The 20,907-nt window shown below is 41.6% G+C and overlaps 2 protein-coding genes across 9 annotated transcripts in view; one reads left to right on the forward strand and one right to left on the reverse strand.

Moving 5' to 3' along the window:
* The window catches only part of MTFR1 (mitochondrial fission regulator 1), a 66,546-nt gene extending 58,345 nt beyond the window's left edge, over positions 1-8,201 (forward strand). For all 5 annotated transcript variants that reach the window (XM_080646730.1, XM_080646732.1, XM_080646733.1 and 2 more), the window contains 4 exons: positions 2,805-3,037; positions 4,813-5,053; positions 5,548-5,716; positions 6,517-8,201. In XM_080646730.1, the coding sequence (XP_080502856.1) occupies positions 2,805-3,037; positions 4,813-5,053; positions 5,548-5,716; positions 6,517-6,585 (712 nt within the window). In that variant the 3' untranslated portion in view covers positions 6,586-8,201. The remainder of the gene's footprint in view (positions 1-2,804; positions 3,038-4,812; positions 5,054-5,547; positions 5,717-6,516) is intronic.
* A 4,164-nt stretch (positions 8,202-12,365) lies between these two features.
* Positions 12,366-20,907, reverse strand: part of PDE7A (phosphodiesterase 7A) — an 89,757-nt gene continuing 81,215 nt past the window's right edge. For 2 of the 4 annotated variants that reach the window (XM_080646726.1, XM_080646727.1), the window contains exons 12-13: positions 20,742-20,822; positions 14,584-16,900 (exon numbers count right to left, since the gene is read on the reverse strand). In XM_080646726.1, coding sequence (XP_080502852.1) covers positions 16,722-16,900; positions 20,742-20,822 — 260 coding nt within the window. In that variant the 3' untranslated portion in view covers positions 14,584-16,721. Of the gene's footprint in view, positions 13,900-14,583; positions 16,901-20,741; positions 20,823-20,907 lie in introns of those variants that run through there. The other 2 variants (XM_080646729.1, XM_080646728.1) reach the window with 2 other exon arrangements.

The following is a 20,907-nucleotide window of genomic DNA, read 5'->3' on the forward strand; positions in this document are numbered from 1 at the left end:
TATTTATCTTGGGAGGCTGCTCCCTTTCTTGGTCCTTTAGCTGAGACAGCAGGCTTTCTTCCCCCCCCCCCCCACCCCCCGCACCCCGCCACGCACCCACTGGGATTTTTGGCTTACCAGTGATTCCTGTACCCAGCTTGGGATATAGGAGTCCAAAGGACAACTCTGAGAGCTCACTCCTATGTTTTTGTTGTTGTTGTTCCCAAGGTCCCAATCAGTCTGCTTTCTCTCCACCTTTCAGAGTCTTCTTACATACATTTACTTATTTTATATACAGTGTCCAATATTTTTAGTTATAGTTAGCAGGGAGTTAATATAATTAGATGGAACAGTACATCTGCTCCTTCCTGGAAAAAGAACTTTCTAAAGATTTTGTGTTTTTGTTGTTGTTTTTAAACACAGATGTCATATTTGCACTGGATATGACATAATGCAGTAGTCATGGGGATTGTGATTATAGCGTACTTGAATTGGCATAAATAGTTTAAAGAGAATAAGATGGTCAAACATGCGTTATAATTTATCTTAATCCATATTGTCTTGATACCTTGTTCCAGTTTTGGATATTTTAGAGTAAATATTCATGGGATTTGAAGATTACCTTACTTGAATGATAACAGTTAAAAACATACTTCTAAGCATTTAATACTTTTGGCCCCTCTGATGTCTAGAATTTTGTTTAGTAGCACAAAAGATTCTAGTATCCAAATTTTTATTTTCTTTTTAAAACAAACCATCACCCTCACAGGTGAAGATATTATTTTAAGTACAGGACTATGGGAGGCGGGGGCAGAGACAAGTCTTTATGCGCAGGTTCTGTGTTTCTCTCCTCTCTGTTCCACTTCCATCCAGGAGCCCTCACCTCTGGTGGCGTGTCCATCCTCTGTCCTGAGAACACTGCTTCTGACTGGTTCCGTCCTCTGAATTCAGTCTCAGTTACCACTAGTCTTCCATCTTTCTCGACACTGTTGTTTTGAACAAGAATATTATAATTGTACAGTTGATATTTCTGTATTCTACCCAAGACTAGAGTTCTGTTACTGCCACTGTCTGCAGTTTCCTTAGTTTTTCAAGAAGTTGTTTTTAAGAAATCATTGTGTTCAGTTTTATTAAAAACAAAAAGTTATTAAGAATATAGTTGAGCCGAAACCGGTTTGGCTCAGTGGATAGAGCGTTGGCCTGCGGACTGAAAGGTCCCGGGTTCGATTCCGGTCAAGGGCACGTACCTTGGTTGCGGGCACATCCCCAGTAGGGAGTGTGCAGGAGGCAGCTGATCGATGTTTCTCTCTCATCGATGTTTCTAACTCTCTATCCCTCTCCCTTCTTCTCTGTAAAATATCAATAAAATATATATAAAAAAAAGAAAAAAAAAAGAATATAGTTGAGGAAGCATATTAAATATTTCACATACTGATTAAGTAATTACTCTTTGTAAATATTTCCCAAAACTTCAATAGGTGGATTAATTTCTATCTACTTGTAATTTAATCTATTTATTGTATAGAGCTATTCAACAGAATTTCTTGACCTACCCTATGAAAGGTAGGTAGAAATCAGAATTTAGCCTATTGCATCAACAAAGAGACAGTGATTTTTTCAAAATTTCAATATCTTATTTTTTTATTGTAGGTTGATTAGAGCAAATGCATGTAATCGCTTATTTATATAATCTTTCAAAGAATATATATATAATATTTAATCAGATCATTGGTACTATTCCTTATAGATGTTTTTAACCTTTGTTTAATCTCATGTACTTTTTAAAAGAAATTTCATCACCCATTCCTTCCTCTTGTAGGTATAAGAAAGTGGTAATTGAAGCTTTGCAAGCCAAACATATTTCCCTATCCACTCATATTCTAAATAAAATGAATAAAACTTTATTTCCCCCTCTAAAGTCAATATGCTTAAACTAGGGCAAGGATTTTAAAAAATGCCAAGGGCTTAGAGGCCAGGAAGACCTAATTATATAAAATGGGAAGAAATTGACAGTTCAAAAGAAATCTGAATTTTATTCTCAGCCCCAAAAGACTTCCATTTGGAGCTGCAGAGCAGTGCACATTAAATTTTTTTTAAAATATATTTTATTGATTTTTTTTTTATAGAGAGGAAGGGAGAGGGATAGTTAGAAACATCGATGAGAGAGAAACATCGATCAGCTGCCTCCTGCACACCTCCCACTGGGGATGTGCCCGCAACCAAGGTACATGCCCTTGACCGGAATCGAACCTGGGACCCTTCAGTCCGCAGGCCGACGCTCTATCCACTGAGCCAAACCAGCCAGGGCCACATTAAATTTTTTACACCCAAGTGATTACTTAGTTACCATGTAGTTACTGAATGGGTTCAGTTATATTGATTTTTTTCCCTTTTCAGTTTCTTTTGCTGTATTTTGCCCATATTGTTACAATATGTCTTGTAATTTGGTGTATTCTATCATACACAGAAATACTGACATTGAATTGCAGAAGCCAAGATCCTGGGGAAGGGCTAATGCATTAATGATCTGATTTTGTTGTCAAATACAACTAGTAATTAATTTATCATTTTTAAGAGTATTAAAAGGTTTCTTAGTTCAAATAAAACCAAACATGAATTAGCAAAAACATTGTTGGAATCTCTGATGCTTGTGCATATTACCTAGTGATTCAGAAGAATGAATGGCAACAAGGAACACTTGAGAACCACTTTTTAAGCTGACCTTACATAAATCCTCTCCTATATGGATACTTTGTGATTAATTGGCAATTTTTTTTGTATTTTCTTACAAAGCCTATGACAGCCACCCTTCTCTCTCCTTACAGGACAGAGGTCAGGTCAAGGCAGCCCCTTCAGGATGACATTCCTTTCTTTGAGAAACCCCCAAGCAGGCAGCTTTCCTTACCAAACCTGTCTCCAGAAGAACCTCCACTGAAGACGCCCCTGGCAAATGAGGAAGCACTGCAGAAGATCTGTGCTCTTGAAAATGAACTTGCTGCTCTCCGAGCTCAGATTGCCAAAATTGTGACCCTGCAAGAACAGCAAAATCTCACTGCAGGTCTGTAAGTCCTACATTTGTTTTAACCAGCAAACTGGGAATCAGAAGCATGTCACTATAATTTTAGAATTTATTGGCAAATAACAGCTGTAAATGGGAGTCAGTCCTCTGCATCGTCTAGTCCAGGCCCCAATCAAGCTTAAGTGGTTTTTGTTTTGAACAATCTTGATGCTATCACAGAGGATGATAAGTGGGTATATTTGGAAAACACTGAAATTCCTGCACTTGAATTACTACCTAGGTCCGTGGTCGCCAAACTGCAGCTTTCAAGCCACATGCGGCTCTTTGGCCCCTTGAGTGTGGCTCTTCCACAAAATACCATGGCCTGGGCGAGTCTATTTTGAAGAAGTGGGGTTAGAAGAAGTTTAAGTTTAAAAAATTTGGCTCCCAAAAGAAATTTCAATCGTTGTCCTGTTGATATTTGGCTCTGTTGACTAATGAGTTTGCCGACCACTGACCTAGGTGAATGCTATGGGGAACTTAATGGCACTAATCCTCTCAGACAGCCCTGATAGGCTTGAGTGCTGTTTACTTACCTAGAAGTCCCGAGGCAAGTACTTTGCCTTTCCACTTCCCTTTCCTGCTCTAAAATGGGACCAACAGTAGCTATGTTAGAGTTATCACGGGAGAAAACGTGGAAATGATTATAAAATGCCTTTAGCCAGAGTAGAAACTGAATTCAGGTCCTCTGACTCCTAGTCTAATACTGTTGCTTTTATTTGTGTGGCATTTATCACTTTGAGGAAGAAACCATAGACTTGAAATCCTAGTCCATTAACCTGTTGGCAAGTAGTGGTTGTTTTTCCTAGTGTTGTTCCCGTGTCCTGGCTAGATTTAGGATGAAGCAACTCTGTCTAAAGGATAAGGACAGTACAGTTACCCTACCTCTGAGCCACTTGGCTTGTGCTCCTGGAGTTTAATGTAATCCAGCCTTGTAAGGCCAAGGTGGACAGAGGGCAAATGCACTCACCACCAAATGCTTGAGGAGTAATCGTGTTAAATGAAAAACCAAAATCTTGCCCTTTTCTTTCAACTTTAAGTTTTGCTTTACCTCCCTCTCCTGGCAGACTAGGTAAAGTGCCATAAATAGCGAAATAATTTGGGGATTTATGTTTGGTGGTCTGTTTATAATAAAAATCCTTGAGTGAAACTTTTTTACATCCCCTAATCAATGTAGTTCACCTAAAAGAAAACTCTCTAACCTCTAATTGTGCAGAAAGATGAATTTTAGGTCATTATTATATAACCACTTTAACTCTCTATCTTAACTTTTTGTTTTGGGAATTAAGTATAACACTTTTTTTTCTTCCAGAAGTTTGTTCAGTTAGTTTAAATCCTTTCAAACACATTCTAGTCAGTGGAGGTGTATAATGCTTATAATATTATATATATGTGAATAGTATATTTAAAATGAACCACAAATTTATCCAATAGTTTAAAAAAAGTTATTATAGTCCTAAATTATCTAACTGTATATAATGAAGATAATTATTTGTGCAGCACAGACTACTTTATATTTCACCTAAAAGGAGTTACAAACTGTGCCACAGTCAGGCTTGACCATTTGATATCACAAAAACACTCCTGTTAAGTTAAATGGAACTTTTCCATCTGGAGAGTTTGGGATTAAATGATACAGTGACTGATTTAGATTTTAACCAAGTAACTGAAAGTTTCTTTTTAAGGATATTGTTTTCCTTAACATGATTTAAAAATTTTATTTGCCTGTTATCAGGATTAAAATTGATTTTTCCTTATTTCTGTGGGTGATTTAGATTCTAGCACATCTGTTACCACAGCACCACCTTCGGTCCCGCCACCTCCCCCTCCGCCACCTCTCCCTCCACCAGCGCCCCAGCAGAACACATCTGCTGTCGATCTGATCAGAGAGCGGAGAGAGAAAAAAGCCGGTGCTGGAAAGACGTTGGATAAGCACAGCCCAAAGAAACCTGCTGTGCCCAACATGCTAGAGATCCTTAAAGACATGAACAGTGTAAAACTTCGGTCAGTAAAAAGGTGAGGATACATTTACCTTCTTTCTCACTTCGTCTTGTTAAAGTACTGGGCTTCTTGAGAATTTTGCTTTATAATATTACTATGAATAGTTCAAGTTTTTAATTTATAAAAGATGGGCCTGGTGGCTCCTGTGCACAGATAACTAAGAAATTAGCAAAGTAAGCAAAATAAACATTTCCAGGTTACTTTTTAGTTCTTCCCCCATTGCATTTAAAACCCTTTCATTTAGTAAAGTCTTCATTGTCAGTCATTCTCTCAGTAAAGCCATGTGTGTACCACTATGGTAGTCACTAGGCTTCTGGAATAGAATGGAGCCATACTTGCCCTGAAAGAACATGATGAGTGCTCTTGAGATGAACTGAGTGGCTATTCATTGGGCCTGAAATCTCGGGTTACCCTCACTGCTAGCAGTGTCTTCACTGAGTGTCTGTGGTGCTAGAGAAGCGCTGTCAGCATACTGACCTGTCCCCTTGGTTTCTGCTCACTTCTCCAAGGTCAGAACAAGATACAAAGCCCAAACCTGTGGATGCTACTGACCCTGCTGCCCTCATAGCAGAGGCTCTGAAAAAGAAATTTGCTTACCGGTATCGAAGTGATAGCCAAGATGAGGCTGAAAAAGGAGTTCCAAAGTCTGCATCAGAGGCCACTTCAGAATCAGTGTTGGTGAGTTTCTTTCCTGGTCCGACGTAGGTAGTAGTTCCCGCCATTGCTGAGCACCTACATTTTACAAGCTAGCCCGCTGTGTCCTCTGCAAGATTCAGACGGACTTATCTTTACATACAAGCAGATTACTTACAGAAGAGCATAAAGAAGGAACAAAAATTACCTCCTGGTTTCACTGCTTAACATCGCCAATGCTAATTTTTCATGCTGTTTTATTAGGGTAAGCATAATGAAGTCAAATTTATTAAATAAAATTGATCTCTTTGGACTATGTGTTGTGCTATATAGAAAGATCATTTTTTCTTAGGGCAGGTGCCCTGTGAAAGTCTGCTGAAAAGGCTGAGAGTTGATCTGGGCCTTGCAGGATGTGTCATAGGTGGAGAAAAGCTCCCATAAAATCTGCTCAATTCCCAATTTATACATTCCTTTTATTCAAGTTACTGTCCTGGGGGACACCTGCTTATCTGGTCCAGAGAGACAGGTATCTTAGAAATTCTAGCGACATTGAAAAGTAAACATTGTGGTACTTCCTTCTTTTACTCACAGAAGTAAAATTGGACTAAGCTAGATCTTGCTAAGATGATTGTACTTTTCTAGGAAGCAATTTGGTCAGCTCTTTGCCTTTCATTCTGTTATGTTTTTAACGACCTGTCAATTCATAAAAGTTTTAATATTATTTGATTGCTTGGTTTTTTTCATTTAGAACATACCAGCCCTTTGATTTATGATTGGGAAGGGGGGTATATCATCACTGTTATATGAACCAATATATTTATTTATACTTTTTGTTTGTTTTCCAGTTTGGGCCACACATGTTGAAGTCTACAGGAAAAATGAAGGCTTTAATTGAAAATGTTTCAAATTCCTGAGAAACCTGGTTCAGCTGTTGGTTTGTTAGGCCCGTTTGGCTAATAGAAATCAACACTGTTTAGTAAATACCTGAATTTAACATTCAGTAGTCTCCTTTTAACTCTACCTAGAGGATTAAGCACTAGCAAAGGCACTCTATCAGGTCAGTTCTGAAGTTTTCCAGAACATACTTATATTCTGATGTAATATGTTTTTAGTGTATAGTCATGATGTTTAGGTTTCCAATTTTGAAAACATGAAATGGATTTCAGAATGAAGAAAGGACATTTGTAGATGGATGTTTTCAACTCTTAACACTAATTTATCTGTACAAATGTTCCATATGCGTATATTTGGATACAAGGCAGGCTATGTAAAATTATATAATAAGGGTGCTGCTGTTTGTCTTCATTGGCCATTTTACTAGGCATTGATGGAAGAGCTGGCACGACAGTTTTTTGGAATGAAATATTGTTAGAATGAAGTTTTTTGGAATGAAATATTGTTAGAATGAGATTGGAATCTTCTTACCTCAAACAGAACTTTTAGTTATCTTAGGTTTCCTCTCATATTTTCTTGGAGATGGGGGGTTTGAGTAGGAACTCTAGATAATGCTCACTGCCGTCCATTCTGAGGAAGAAAAGGTAGTTTGCAAATAGGGAGGAATCAAAGCATTGAATTAAATCTCTTTTCAAATAAAAACCAGAATATTCCATCTTTCTTTAATAAATGGCATCATAAAAATGACTTGTTACTTATAGTTAATACTTCTGGGAATCGTTGGCATAATGGAATTTAAAACTTTTAACATTGGTCAAAACAAGTAGCTTTAAAATGGAACACTGAACAGGCAAAAGCATGTCTTACGAGGTGTTCACCATCAGAATGCTGTTCTGTTGGATTACATAAGCGTCATAAACCTTAGCTGTTATTACAAAGTGCAGAACTGCCTTGCTTCTAATGAATTGCTACAAGTGATCATTTTTAAATACTTGATAAATCTTCATGATTTTCTTTATTTCTGTTAAACTCAGCTATAGTTAATGCCAGAATCTCCTACCATGAGTAAATAGTATTTAAAGTTGTATTTCCTCTATGGGGTTGGAGATGAAAAGAGTAGGTAGACCCTAACTTTTAAGTTATTGAAAATATGTGCAATGTTTTAGATGTTAGCAGATATTAGTTGAGGTAATTTACATGGTTTGGTTATTCAGCTTAAATTTGAACTGCTGTTGATGTACATTGTTTCTAATTGTTTCCTGTGTTGAAAAATTCTGCCTTTAAAAGAAATTCATAAAGTTCACTTGACACACATATTTTGACCTCCTAAGAAATTTACATTTGTATCAGTATTGAATTTTGGCCAGTGCTCCAATAGAAGGAAGTTACTGGTTTGAAATAAAACTTTTTCCACGGACCATAAAGCCTGTACATGCATATAGATGTTTTTTATGATAGGTAAGATTCTTTCATATTATACATGGAGCTTCTTAGGAGTAATTTGTTTTCTACATTTTTCAAGTGGAAATGTACTTAGAATAAATTATGTTGTCTCTCTTCACTTTTCTCTCAAAGGGATTTCAGCATTAAACAGGGCAGTCACTTGGGGTGACTTTCCTCAGGTTTCCGCCCTATCACCTCTGGGGTTGGTGTAATCTTTTTTTGCCTATGCCCACCTCCTTCAGTTTCTGGTTCTCTCTTCCAACACAATACAGAAGTGAATGATCTTAAAAATAGTTTAATTCTGCATTTTATAGTTGAGGCTTTAAAGTTAAGTAACTGATATAATAATGTTTTGTCTAATATAATTCTGACTAATCCAATACAAACACATACACATAGTAAGACTGGACTTAGATTATACATGATCTGTGCTATAAGTCACAGCTCTGTTTTTAAAATGGGATTAATGCTCAGTTCAAAAAATTGTTGAGATTAAATGAAATAATGACTTTGAACACACTCTAGTAGAATGCTAAATAAGTTGTGACTTACATCATTTTATACAAGGTCACTGGTTCCCATTAGACTGAATTCTGGCACCTGCACAGGCTTAGGGTGGAGGATTTAGTCTTTAGTTCTGGTTGTCTCCCAGGTTACAGGCTCTTCTGTAGAGGAAGCCTGTCCTCTTGCTGTATTAAGAATTCCTGTAAGTGGTCAATAAAACATCAAAAGGTAACGAATACCAAAAACAAGTACTTTGGAAAAACCATCCTCCTGGTAACTTACCTAAAAATAGACAGTCTCTCTGGGTTAGAATCTGGCTGATGGAAGTTTAGACTTTCAGGCTTTAACCCAATAAAATCAGCTCTGGGATGGTCAGGCAGAGTGAGATGCTTGGTTTAATGACTGTTGTCACAATAATTTCTCATGGGCTTTCAGCCATTCCTGAGTCCTTTCCCCTTCTCACCTTAGAGATTCAACATTCTGAGCTACCCTACTAAACCTATTAAAATTCTTTTTAGTTTTTCCTTGTCAATCTTGTAAGCAGGTTAGTTCTTTATTGGTACCAGTGCAATCACTTGAGAACAGATAGATAATAAAAATAGCATCACCAAAGAAGGATCCAGAAATGGTGTGTTTCCCTCTGAGACTGTCGTCCTTAACCCACTTCCTATGTGCTAGATGCCTGAATGTTCCCACAGTGGGAACTTCTCAGACTTCTCCTCTGGCAGGTGCTCCGGTGCCTTCTGAAGTCACAGAAGGTGGGAGGAGAACATGAGTGTCACGTAGACATTTCAGGAAGGTAAATAACAAGGAAACCAAATGGTGCCTCACGTTCCATACCAAACAGCTACCACAGGGCAGTCCCTCATAACTGCTCTCTTCCTAACGGGAAAAGCCTTAATTTGGGGAGCAAGGCCAAACTCTTCCTAACAGGATTTTTACTGGAGCTATGAAAAGTCTGCTGTTAATGTTGCCTAATGGCCATCCCCATTCACTGGCCAGGTGTGCTTTTTATCAAAGGGCGAGAACTACCTGAAATGTTGGTGTTAGCAACATGGGTAGGGGAACACATGAGACTGATCTTGGGGGTCAGGTTATCTGAATACTCCTTAACCCAGCTCGAAGGCAAACTGCCCAGCATCCGAACCTTTGCCTTCCCTTCCTTCTGGAAAGGAATACCTGGTAACATTCAGACTGGTCAGTGACCAAGAACACAGCTTTAACAAGCTGGTCTAACCAGAGTCTCCTTAGGCATTTGAACAGGAAACTTGGACAGAGAGGGCTGTTGGTACCTGGAGCTCAAATTACGATGTCAAGTAGGACAGCTATGTTCCTGAGCCATTTCTACAAAACGTTACGAGGAAATGAATTAGGCCACTGGTTTGGCACTTAACTATGTATCAATACATTACTTTTAAGAAACATATTTTACAGGTTAGGGAGACACTTAGAAGATTAGGTAACTTGCTTAAGGAGCTCCAGCTAATAAATGACCAAAACCCAAACCCAGGTCTAGCTGTAAAGACAACACTTTTCAAAACGACGTTATGCTGCCTTTTTAAGCAGAAATGCAAGGTAAAGAGACAAGAGAAGCCAGATGAGTGGGAGGGATGAGCAGCTCCACCTTAGAATGGCCAGCCCACAGGTTTGTCTCCAGTCCACGAACACGGATCCTTAGGACAAAGCCCCAGGAAGCCTGAAGAAATCTGAGTGCGTCTCTGTACCCCACAATGGAAAACTAACCCCCTATCTTGTAATGACTCTTGGGTGAAAATGCAAATGTTTGACTAGGAACTTTAAACATTCCTTTAAGGGCACTTCCTTCGAAAAGTTTGATATATAAATTTCAGCTAAAATAAAGAACTTGGGATATCATGCAGCCTCCTGATTCTTTATAGGATATGGCTCAATAATAAACACTTAGCCCGCCGAGTGTGGCTCAGTGGTTGAGCATTGACCTCTGAACCAGGAGGTTGGGGTTTGATTCCAGGTCAGGGCACATGCATGGGTTGTGGGCCCAATCCTCAGTAGGGGGTGTGCAGGAGCCAGCTGATCAATAATTATCATCATCGATGTTTCTCTCCCTCTCCCTTCCTCTCTGAAATCAGTAAATATTTTTTAAAAACCCAATAAACTTACAATTTATGCTGAAGAATCTAAGCTAGCTGTGGCTGAGTGGCTAGGTTGGTTGGAATGTTGTCCTGTGCACCAAAGGTTGTGGGTTCAATTCCCAGACAGGGCACATACCTAGATTGAATGTTCAATCCCCAGTTGGGGCTACAGGCAACCAATTGGTGTTTCTCACAATGGTGTTACTCTTTTAAAAAATCAATAAAAACATATCCTCATCCTCAGGTAAAGATTTTTTAAAAATCATAGTGCCCTAGCCGGTTCGGCTCAGTGGCTAGAGTGTCGGCCTGCAGACTGAAGGGTCCTGGGCTTGATTCCGGTCAGAGGCATGTACGTACTTCAGTTGCAGGCTCCACCCTGGCCCAGGCGCTTGCAGGAGGCAACCAATGGATGTGTTTCTCTCATATGAATATTTATCTTTCCTTCTCTCTTCCACTCTCTAAATATTAATGGGAAAATATCCTCGGGTGGGGATTAAAAAAAAAAAAATACAGCCAGCACCACAGTGGAGAAGACCCCTTTGTATTTCCTCTAAAATCTGCACCTGTTTGGACATCTGTAAGCCAACAAAGGTTTCTCTGCTCCACACACAAGCACCCCCACGAGACCCACACATCAGTTTACAGGGAAGGCGAGATGGGGGGAAGGACAGGGACAGTGCCTGTAGACTTGGTTCCCCCGCCACGGGCTGAGCCAGCAGCCCCAGCTAATGTAGAGGCGGAGGAGTTGGGGTCCAGCCCCCAGGGAGGATAAGAGGCAGACCGAAAACCTGGCTCGCTCCCGTGATTGTGGCGGAGCCCAGTAGCAGCAGCAGAGATGCATCCATGGCTTCTGACCATAGGGAACCAGATAATAGCGCCATGGGTCAACCTCCCCACACCATGCCCTCCACAGGGGTGGTGCCCTGAGACCCAGGTACAGCAGGGACACCCCATCACCACCACCACCACCACTGCAGGGGTGCAAGTAGCACAGGTAAGAGACAAATTTGTCCTATAAACTAGCCATCTACTGAAACGAAAGACCTCTTAAGTATCATCCTGAAATACGAAAGGTGCTCACTACTTCAGATGCACCACACATTAATCACATGAACAACCAGGTAACACAAAGAAAACGACAATTCTTCAGCAATCAAACTCAAAGTCATGGAAGACTGTGATGTAAATGCCAAAGGATTCAAAATCGCAGTCATGAAAAAACCAAGGAGAGCCAAGAAAACTCGGAAAGGCAGTTCAAGGAACTCAGGAATAAAATTAGTGAACAGAAGTACTTTACCAAAGTGATTGAGACAAATTCTGGAGCTAAGAATTCAATAAGTGAGATGGAGAATGATTAGAAAGCACTGGAAACAAAGCAGATAATATGGAAGAAAATTAATGAACTAAACCCGTGGTCGGCAAACTGCGGCTCGTGAGCCACATGCGGCTCTTTGGCCCCTTGAGTGTGGCTCTTCCACAAAATAGCACAGCCTGGGCAAGTCTATTTTGAAGAAGTGGCGTTAGAAGTAGTTTAAAAAATTTGGCTCTCAAATTTCATTCGTTGTACTGTTGATATTTGGCTCTTGACTAGTGAGTTTGCCGACCACTGAACTAAACCATTCATTCTAAACACTCTGACACCTTGCATTCATTTGTATAATATGGAGACCTGCCATACTGAATAACAAACACTTCACACACCAGTTTGTCACTCAAAACACTTTGATAACAGAGACCATGTTCTGGAACTTTTAATACCTTTATTACATCCAGCGCTGTGCTCTGCACACAACACGGACTTGGGTATTGCTTACCACATAACTTCATAGACAGACTAGTTTCAATATCATTTCTCTTAATGACAGCTAAAAAGGAAACATAATTAAACCACCAAGTCATTTATTCAACAACCTCTTATTGATGGCCCAATTTACGCTAGCCCTATGCTGAGCACCAGACAAGATGGAGAACTCGTCTCCCGTCCCCTGCCCCAGACACACACCAGTCAGCTCACCCCCGTCATTCCACCGTGGACCTCTGGGGCCTTCCAGAAGACAGGTTGTCTGCAGATCCACAGCAAGCAAGGAGTGGCTCCGACTAAATCTTGCACATATCTGTACAAACTTAGGCTTCCAATGTCTGCCGATCCAATGGTGTTTAATATGCACATTTATTTAAAAACATTACTGAACGCACAGTAGCTATCAGTCATTATATATTTTCCCAAGCAAGGAGGGACTGATTAGGAGGGGATTTAAACAAAATATTCATACATTTAAAAAAGTGCACATGAAAACACTGTAAATCTCTGATGTGAAAGTTTTAAAGTTTTAAGAAAAGTGAAAGCTTTAAGAGACAAAGCATTTTGGAAAGAGAGACTGTTACAGGAATCTTCAAAGAATTATCAGCACCTCTAAACCTGTATGTTAGGTACAAATATATTTCCCAGGTTTGCAAAGGACATAAAAGAGTTATTTTATACAGAGAATCATTATGAACCATCACATTTACAGAGTATAAATACTGACAGGAACCAGATATTTTCTCATTCAGCTAAGGCTTGCCAAAATCTTCTCTCCAAGGACCTTTACCCCCAAGCACAGCAGATGCCCCCCACAACTGAAGAATTGGGCCTGGAACCCCAATGGGCTGCTACATTATGCTCAACAATTCTTTGAAGTCTCCTGTTTTATCTTTAAAATTTTGCATTCCGTTCCATAATATATTTCAAATGTGATCTTCTAAATTACTGAACTGTTTTCTCAAATTTTTCTAGAAAATTAATATTCAAGGAACATAGGTCATATTTTAAAAAGCAGTATAGACAGTGATTCCCACATATACGTTACGTAACAAAAAAAACCAACAGTTTATTACATGTGTTAGGCAGGAAATGAGAGCAACACTGAGAAGTCTCCCCCTGAGAGTGGAAATAAGACAATCCTTTGAACATCAGTAAGAAACATAGTGGATCAGAGCAAAAGCAATCGATCAGACACAGGCAGATGGAGCCCAGGCCAGTTCAAAGGAGACAAGGCTGAAGGTACTGACATATCTACTGAAAGTGCCAATCAGAAGCTGATGTGGAGAAGCAGCGAATGGCAGAGAACCTCTAGCATCGTCCACAGGAAGCGGGAACCCTGTTTCATAAACACGGCATCAGCAGGAACAGCCCCATAGGGAGACGGATACATGAGGCAACTTGCTTCCCTTGCTCAGAATCCATGCTCACCAAGTAACCGGCTGATCACAATCTGGCTTCCCAAGAAGATCTGCCTAAAGGGAGAGAATAATTGACAGTTATATATCCCATTGTAAATTTACACATTAACACTCTTTAAACACATCAGTTACTGTGAGCTTTGTTCATGTGAGTTTGCTATGAGATAGTTCCCCTCTCCATGTGCTGACACACCAGGTCTATGAAGATCTTGGATGCAGCCCTATCTGGTTTGGCCCAATGGATAGAGCATCGGCCTGCGAACAGAAGGGTCCTGGGTTTGATTCTGGTCAAGGGCACATACCCGGGTTGTGAGTTCGATCCCCAGTTGGGGGCGTGCAGGAGGCAGCTGATCAGTGATTCTCTCTCATCACTGATGTTTCTCTCTCCCTCCCTTCCTTTCTGAAATAAAAAAAAACCAAAAACCAAAAAACAAACAAACTTGGATGCATCCAATTTACCAAGGTGATGCCACCTCATGACTGGCCAGTTGACTTTTCTCAGGAACATCCAGCTTTGCCACCATCAGACTTCTGTGCCCACACTGTCCCATATGGTAGCCACTACCCCACATGAAATGTGGCTAGTATGAACTAAAATACACTGTTAAGTGTAAAATACCACATTTCAAAGACTGTACCAAAAAAAAGAATTTAAACAATTCAATTGCTTTTTATAATTACATATTGAAATAATTACATATATTTCATATTGGAATAAATGGTATTTTTTCTTTTTTAGATGTGGCTACTAGTAAATTGAAAATCACTAATGTGGCTCACATTATATTTCTATTAAGTGTCACTCTTCTATGCCAAAAATGACAATGGGATTTCAGAGTCAGCACTGCATCCCTTCTACGGAACTGGACTTGGGAAGATACAGAAGAGGCCCAGTGGTACCTTTCTTATGTTGGTATCAATCAAGTAGAATTAAGTGGCCATTTCTTATTGCTTTAAAAAGGCCAATACAAGTAGTACTGTAGTACTTGCAAGAGGTGCCGAGTCTTATGCAATTTCCAACTGTGGGAACAAAAGGCTGTGTGGGTTCAAGAGGTCTGGGCTCAAAAGCTGGCCTCTGAGCAGACGTGGTAACCAGGGCCTCAGCCTGCTCAGTGGTGAGGTGCAGATCACCCCAGAGGATTGTGCCTGCACCCAGCTCTGCCTGAATAAACATCTGATGTGTGAACGCTACCAAGAAGCTACATCTTTGATTTCCTAGAAACTTAGCATTATGATTTCCAAAGGACTGATTATAAGGTAAATATCAAAGATAAAATGTGAAAAGGTAGCTTTTTATTTATCAAAAGTTAACAGCAACAGGCACATATTAAAATGAGTATGGCAAAGCCTTTTACAAATGGCTTCACACTCAAGCTTTCTCCCAAGAAAATGGCTGTTGCAACAAACTGTAAACATAATTGATAAACAGTCTTTTACAGTAACAAGGGAAATACAATTGAACTAAAAGAAAGCACTGGTCTTTCTTAAAACTAGATTACAGTTGTGCTTACTATACATAAAACAATTTAAAACAAATTACAAAAGTGGAATGTTTTAAGTTTAAAATTAGTCCTTAGATTTTTGTCCTAGAAAACATCTGTTCACATCAAAAGGCCCATCAAAGGGTCACGTTTCATCAAAAAGGGGAGAGGGGGGAGACAAGAAAACAATGCACTTTTTTTCAAATCACAACAAGAAGTTTGGTCACTTAGCTTTGTGCATAGTTTAAGGCAACTGGAGCAATCTGTTACAGCTCCCGCCCCCCTCCCCCAGGTGTGGCTGCTCATCATGTCACATTCTAAAATAAATAAAAGCGTCCATGTCCAATCCTTTCCCACAAGGATAAATAGAACACATGCACAGTCACACATGCACAACATGCACACAGACACACATCCGCCCATCCACACACAACATACCTCTCACTGCAGCGAAAGGGGCTTTAGTACCCTTGTTCTGAAGGACACACTTCCCCATCCCACTTTATTTCAGATTGGCAATACCCTGAGCTGATTATGGTGTTTTACACATTCCACCTTTTCTTGCATGTGCAGGTCAAGTGTACAGTAGTGAAAACAACATGCAATGTCTTCACTGCAGAATCATAACACAGCTAGGACACGGGTGCTCTTCCCTCCCGCCCCAAATTAAAACTAAGCGCTAAAGAAAGTGCACTGCCAACAGCACTGGCGGGAAAGCTTGGCGCACGCTATGATAGTGCACAGTTTTCAGTGCACAAATAAAACCAGAGCAAACGGGAGGGAGGCTTTGGTGGCATCCAAAGTAGAAGAAAGGCAAACCAGGGGGAAGGAGCTGCAGTTTAAAGTTTGATCTTTAAAATTCTTAGTGGTTCCTTAGCAGTTATGCTCCAAGGCAAATGTAGAACCAGTATTTCAGAGTGGATTTGTAAACATCAAGTCTGGCCAGAGGCAGCAGAGCTGGGCACTTCACATTTCCGTTTCTCAGAGGACTCAGTGGGAGGTACAGACACACAAGGTTGCATGAGACTGGTTAAATTCCAAGAGATTTCTGCTGAAAGATTCGGTTCAAGTTTCATGTTCGAAGAGTAAATGCTTTGAGAAACACCTGGCACTCCGCAAAACTTCCTTTGCTTCTCCTTTCGGATTCACTCCTGCTGGGCTTTGCAGGTTCAAGGTTTCACATGAGAGCCACATCCATATTGCTGTGTGTTCAGGCCTCATAATTAAAAAGTGGGTTCAAGTGACCGACAGAGGAAATCCTGGCATCATCCACCCGGAAACCTTGCAGTCGAGAGTCAGTTCCCTCACCTCCAGCCCCCCTGGCACGTTCTAACCTCCAGGAGGCAGCCTGTCCACTGGTTCTGGGTAATGATAACCGGTTTCCTGAGGTAATAACTATGAGTTCAACTCCTCGAATGCAGCTTCGGTGTCCTCACTGCTGGGCTGTTCTCTCTGCAGTCCCTTCCAACTGGCTTTGTTCAGCCCCACGTGTCCGAGCATCGTCTGGGACAGCCTGGTATTGGAAAACCTGGCCCATTCTGTGAATAAAGGCTCCACTAGGTATGTCATAAAACCTTAAAAAAAAAAAGAAAAAAAGGTATCAACGCATGTTCTGAAACTTTATTTTTTTAAAATATATTTTTATTGATTTCAGAGAGGAAGGGAGGGAGAGATAGGATCATCGATGATGAGAGAGAATCACTGATCAGCTGCCACCTGCACGCCCCATAATGGGGATGGAGCCTGCCAACCTGGGCATGTGCCCTGACTGGGAATCGAACTGTGACCTCCTGGTTCATAGGTCGATGCTCAATCCCTGAGCTATGCTGGCTGGGCTGAAACTTTATCTTTAAAACATCTCTACAGTGTTTACTCTTAAGTCCTATTCTAATGTTACCTAAACCTTATTTTTCAAAAGGTTCTGTATGTATAAATTTACAAGTCTTTTCTGAAGAATCTTTTTCTTAAGCAACTTAAAGGTGAACTGACAAACATATCAAATCTTTCTGATGACTCCTCTCAGCTGCACAACCGCGTCCTTTTATGGAAGCAAACAGAGGCCATGCTGAGTGGGCGCGGGCGGAGCACCACGCAGGGACGGCCCGGAGGCAGCTGGAGGCCAACAGGGGCTACTCCAGCACTGCGGGGACGAGGCTTGAACTGCATGGGAGCTGGGGGGACCCCTCTTTACGCCCTCAGGGATGGTAATCTTCACACCTAGTCACGATCAAAAGGAGCCATTTTATTTATTTTTATTTTTTTAATCCTCACCCGAAGATATTTTCCCATTGATTTTTTAGAGAGAGTAAACGCATCGACTGGTTGCCTCCTGCATGCACCCTGACCAGGGCCCGTGCTGGGGAGGAGCCTGAAACCAAGGTACGTGTCAAACCTGGGACCCTTCGATCCCCAGGCCAATGCTCTAGCCACTGAGCCAAACCGGCTAGGACTATAAGCCATTTTATTTAACTTAGAATTCACATAAGCCCAAACTTCTGACAAAAATTATGAGTCGAAAAAGAACAGAGGAGATTAAAGCAATTATTAAAGTGGACATCAAAAGTGTACCAGCGTCCTACTTTATAAATAACTTTTATATTGATCTCCTTAATTCAGTCAGAAAAGGAAAAGGAGTGATTTCAGGACTGTCTGCATCTTTAAACAACACTCCAGTGTACTTTATGTCTGATTTAATGCTAGAGTATCTTACACAGGGGGAAGGGGGGTGGGGTGGAAGCCTCCCAGGAAATGCCTCATCAATGAAATCATATATATTAGGAGAAACAAATAACATTATCTTCCTAACTTTTGATCTGTTAAGGACAGGGAAAATGTACATACAAATTCTATCACTGCTTATGTAAGCCAGCTTTTAAATTTTCTTCTTCTCTAAAACCTCGTCTTTGAAGCAAAAGACCATGCTGACCATAGACAACACAGATTCCATTCAGCCAACAAATCTCACTAAAATTAAAGCAGGCAGCACCCACTACGTTTAATTTAAAAAGTCAGATATGGTCTGATGGTTGATTAAGTGCACAAATGATGGAATCTGAAAAAGCAGCTAGGATCAGAAATAAGGCTTTCTTCCATTTCTTCTGTTTCCCCCACATACATTAGCTGAGAACCTACTATGTGCCAGCACTGCCTTGGGTGGCCGGGGCAGAGGAGCGAATAAGGCCACAAGATCTGCCCTCAAGGAGCTGCGTTCTGGTGAGAAGGAGACAAACACAGAAGATGCCCCCACAGCACCGAATGGCACTTGGGCGCCATCCTCACACCAGGCCAGGCAGGGCCAGTCACCCAGCGCCCTGTCTCGTCCAGGGGCCAAGCTCAGGCACGAGCAGCTGGAGTTTTGCACCAAACGCAGAACCTCATGATCATGGGCTTCCCGTGACTCCTCTTATTGGTTCTCCCAACTGCTCCTTCCAAATGGCTGAGAGCTTTACAATCCTGCTCTAATATCAAACACATAACTATCACTTCTGCTCTGTGTTAACCTCAACTTCACTTTGGGTCTGAAGTAGCTGATAAAGATGAGTAGGCTGGGGCCATGGGCACGGCCAGGCAGCACCTGCTCGGAGGGCAGGACTCCGCCAGCTGCTCAGCCACCTGTGAATCTGCTGCCCTGCACTAGCCCGGTGCTTGAGCATCCGCACCGATCCTACGGACGCCTGGCCAAATGCCTTGCTCTTACCAGTACGTGATATCCTCAGTCAATGAAACCGGTATTCCTATCACAGGAGGAAATGCTATTAATGAAACATGACTTCTATGTACTGACTGTGCTGGCTCCCAGTAGTCACTGCTTAGCACAGAATCTGTTCTAACAGTCACATGACTTACCCTAGAAATAGAATCTTCCTAAGCCCCTTTCCCTGGGGGCTGCCATCGGAAAGCCCAACCCCTGTTCACTGTATACACTGGGCAAACAAACCACTGGAACAAGAGAACACCAGCATCGCCTGGCCCCTACGGTGGTCGTGAGGAGTTAGGAGATGTGAACTATTACCATCACTTACCTATCCCTGCCCCTCTGATGATCCATTCCAGAACCTTCCAACACTGACAAGACCTACGGAACAGTTTAAGGCATCTGGCTTCTTTTCCCTTTTAAATATTGCAACTTTTAGAAACCTCATTTGCAAGTTCTCCCATTAAGCTAGGAGTCCTTGGCTCAGGCAAAGCCATTTAAAGTAGCTAGAGTGAGTTGACGACCCATTCACCTGGCTTCCGTTCCCTCTGCCGACACGCCACCTATTCTTTCCCATTTGAAGACAAGTCTCCTTGAGAGCCGGGGCAGATCTACGTCCTGGCTGAGCCGCGTTCCTGCCCCATTTCTACAGGTCTGTGCCACCCCCTTCCCGCCGACTCATCTCCACCATCCCTCCGCAGGCAGGTCAGGCACGACCCGCTGCCTTCCACACGGGACCCTTTGCCATTACGTAGGAATTGCATTTCCGAATCTGAGCCGACAGCAGTCCTCTTTTCAGAGTCTAATGCCACAGTATTATGCTATCTTCTGACTGTCCAGAAGTTTTATCTTCCTAAAATCTGTGTACACATTTCACTATGTTCAGTCCAATTCTCAAAGGCCCTACTGCATACCAGCGACCAAAATTAGTCATTCCTCGAACCCTTGCTGAGTTACCCGACATGCCCAGCCCATGCCCGTCTGTCCTGCCACCACTGCCCAGCGTCCATCACAGGAGTCTCTTGCACTTCTTCCTGCAGTTACGGTCCCTCACACATGGTTCTCCGTGCCCTCGGCCCCCTGCAGTGCTGGCTCAGGAGCAGATCACAAAGGCCAGGAGGGCCCTGAGGGCCCGGGAGAGGACGCTGCCTGCCCGGCAGAGAGGAAGGTGGCTTCTGGAGGACGGGACAAGGAAAAGGAGCCCATGAGGCTGAAGGTGCAGCGGGGACTTGGGGGCCACTGGAGGGTCCTCGGCTGCTCTGCTGCTCTAGGTAAACGAGGGGAAGTTGTTGAAGGGACAACTTCAGAGGTGGAGACTGAAGGGACAAATCGAGGCAAGATTTCAAGAGGCCTGTGCAAGAGGTGGAGGAATTACTTAAGCCAAGCGGCGTGATGAACAAGAAGAGCAAGCAGTGCAAAGTGCTCTCACATTACATTCAGCTCAGTGGTCACCTTTTCACGTCCCAGAATTATGCAAAAAGCGCATTTCCATTTTAGAACACACAAAAAAGGAGCTGTTACATGTTCTGTAAAAATTATGCTTTTTACAACCTGTGGTCAAATGAGAATAATTATAAGAGCAAAATAAGACAAGAGTAAAATTTTAGATTGTTTAAATGAGCATAATTGTAATATTCTATATTTCAAATGTGTATCTCTTTTTCTTGACAAAGTTCCAATCAGGGCATTTTTCTAACTGGCCCGTATCCATGTATAGTTACCAATCTGGATGTTGGCAATAGACTCAGTCTGACGATCACAAAATGGACTCACACCCAAATGGTACTTCTTCTCTATGTCTCCTAGAAATTAACAAAAGGGACAGAGTATTAATGTGGAGCAGACCTACTGTCTGTAACTGAAGTCTACATCTTACCTGTCAATTCC

Source organism: Plecotus auritus (assembly GCF_963455305.1).
Source record: "Plecotus auritus genome assembly, chromosome: 11".
NCBI classification, from domain to species: Eukaryota; Metazoa; Chordata; class Mammalia; order Chiroptera; family Vespertilionidae; genus Plecotus; species Plecotus auritus.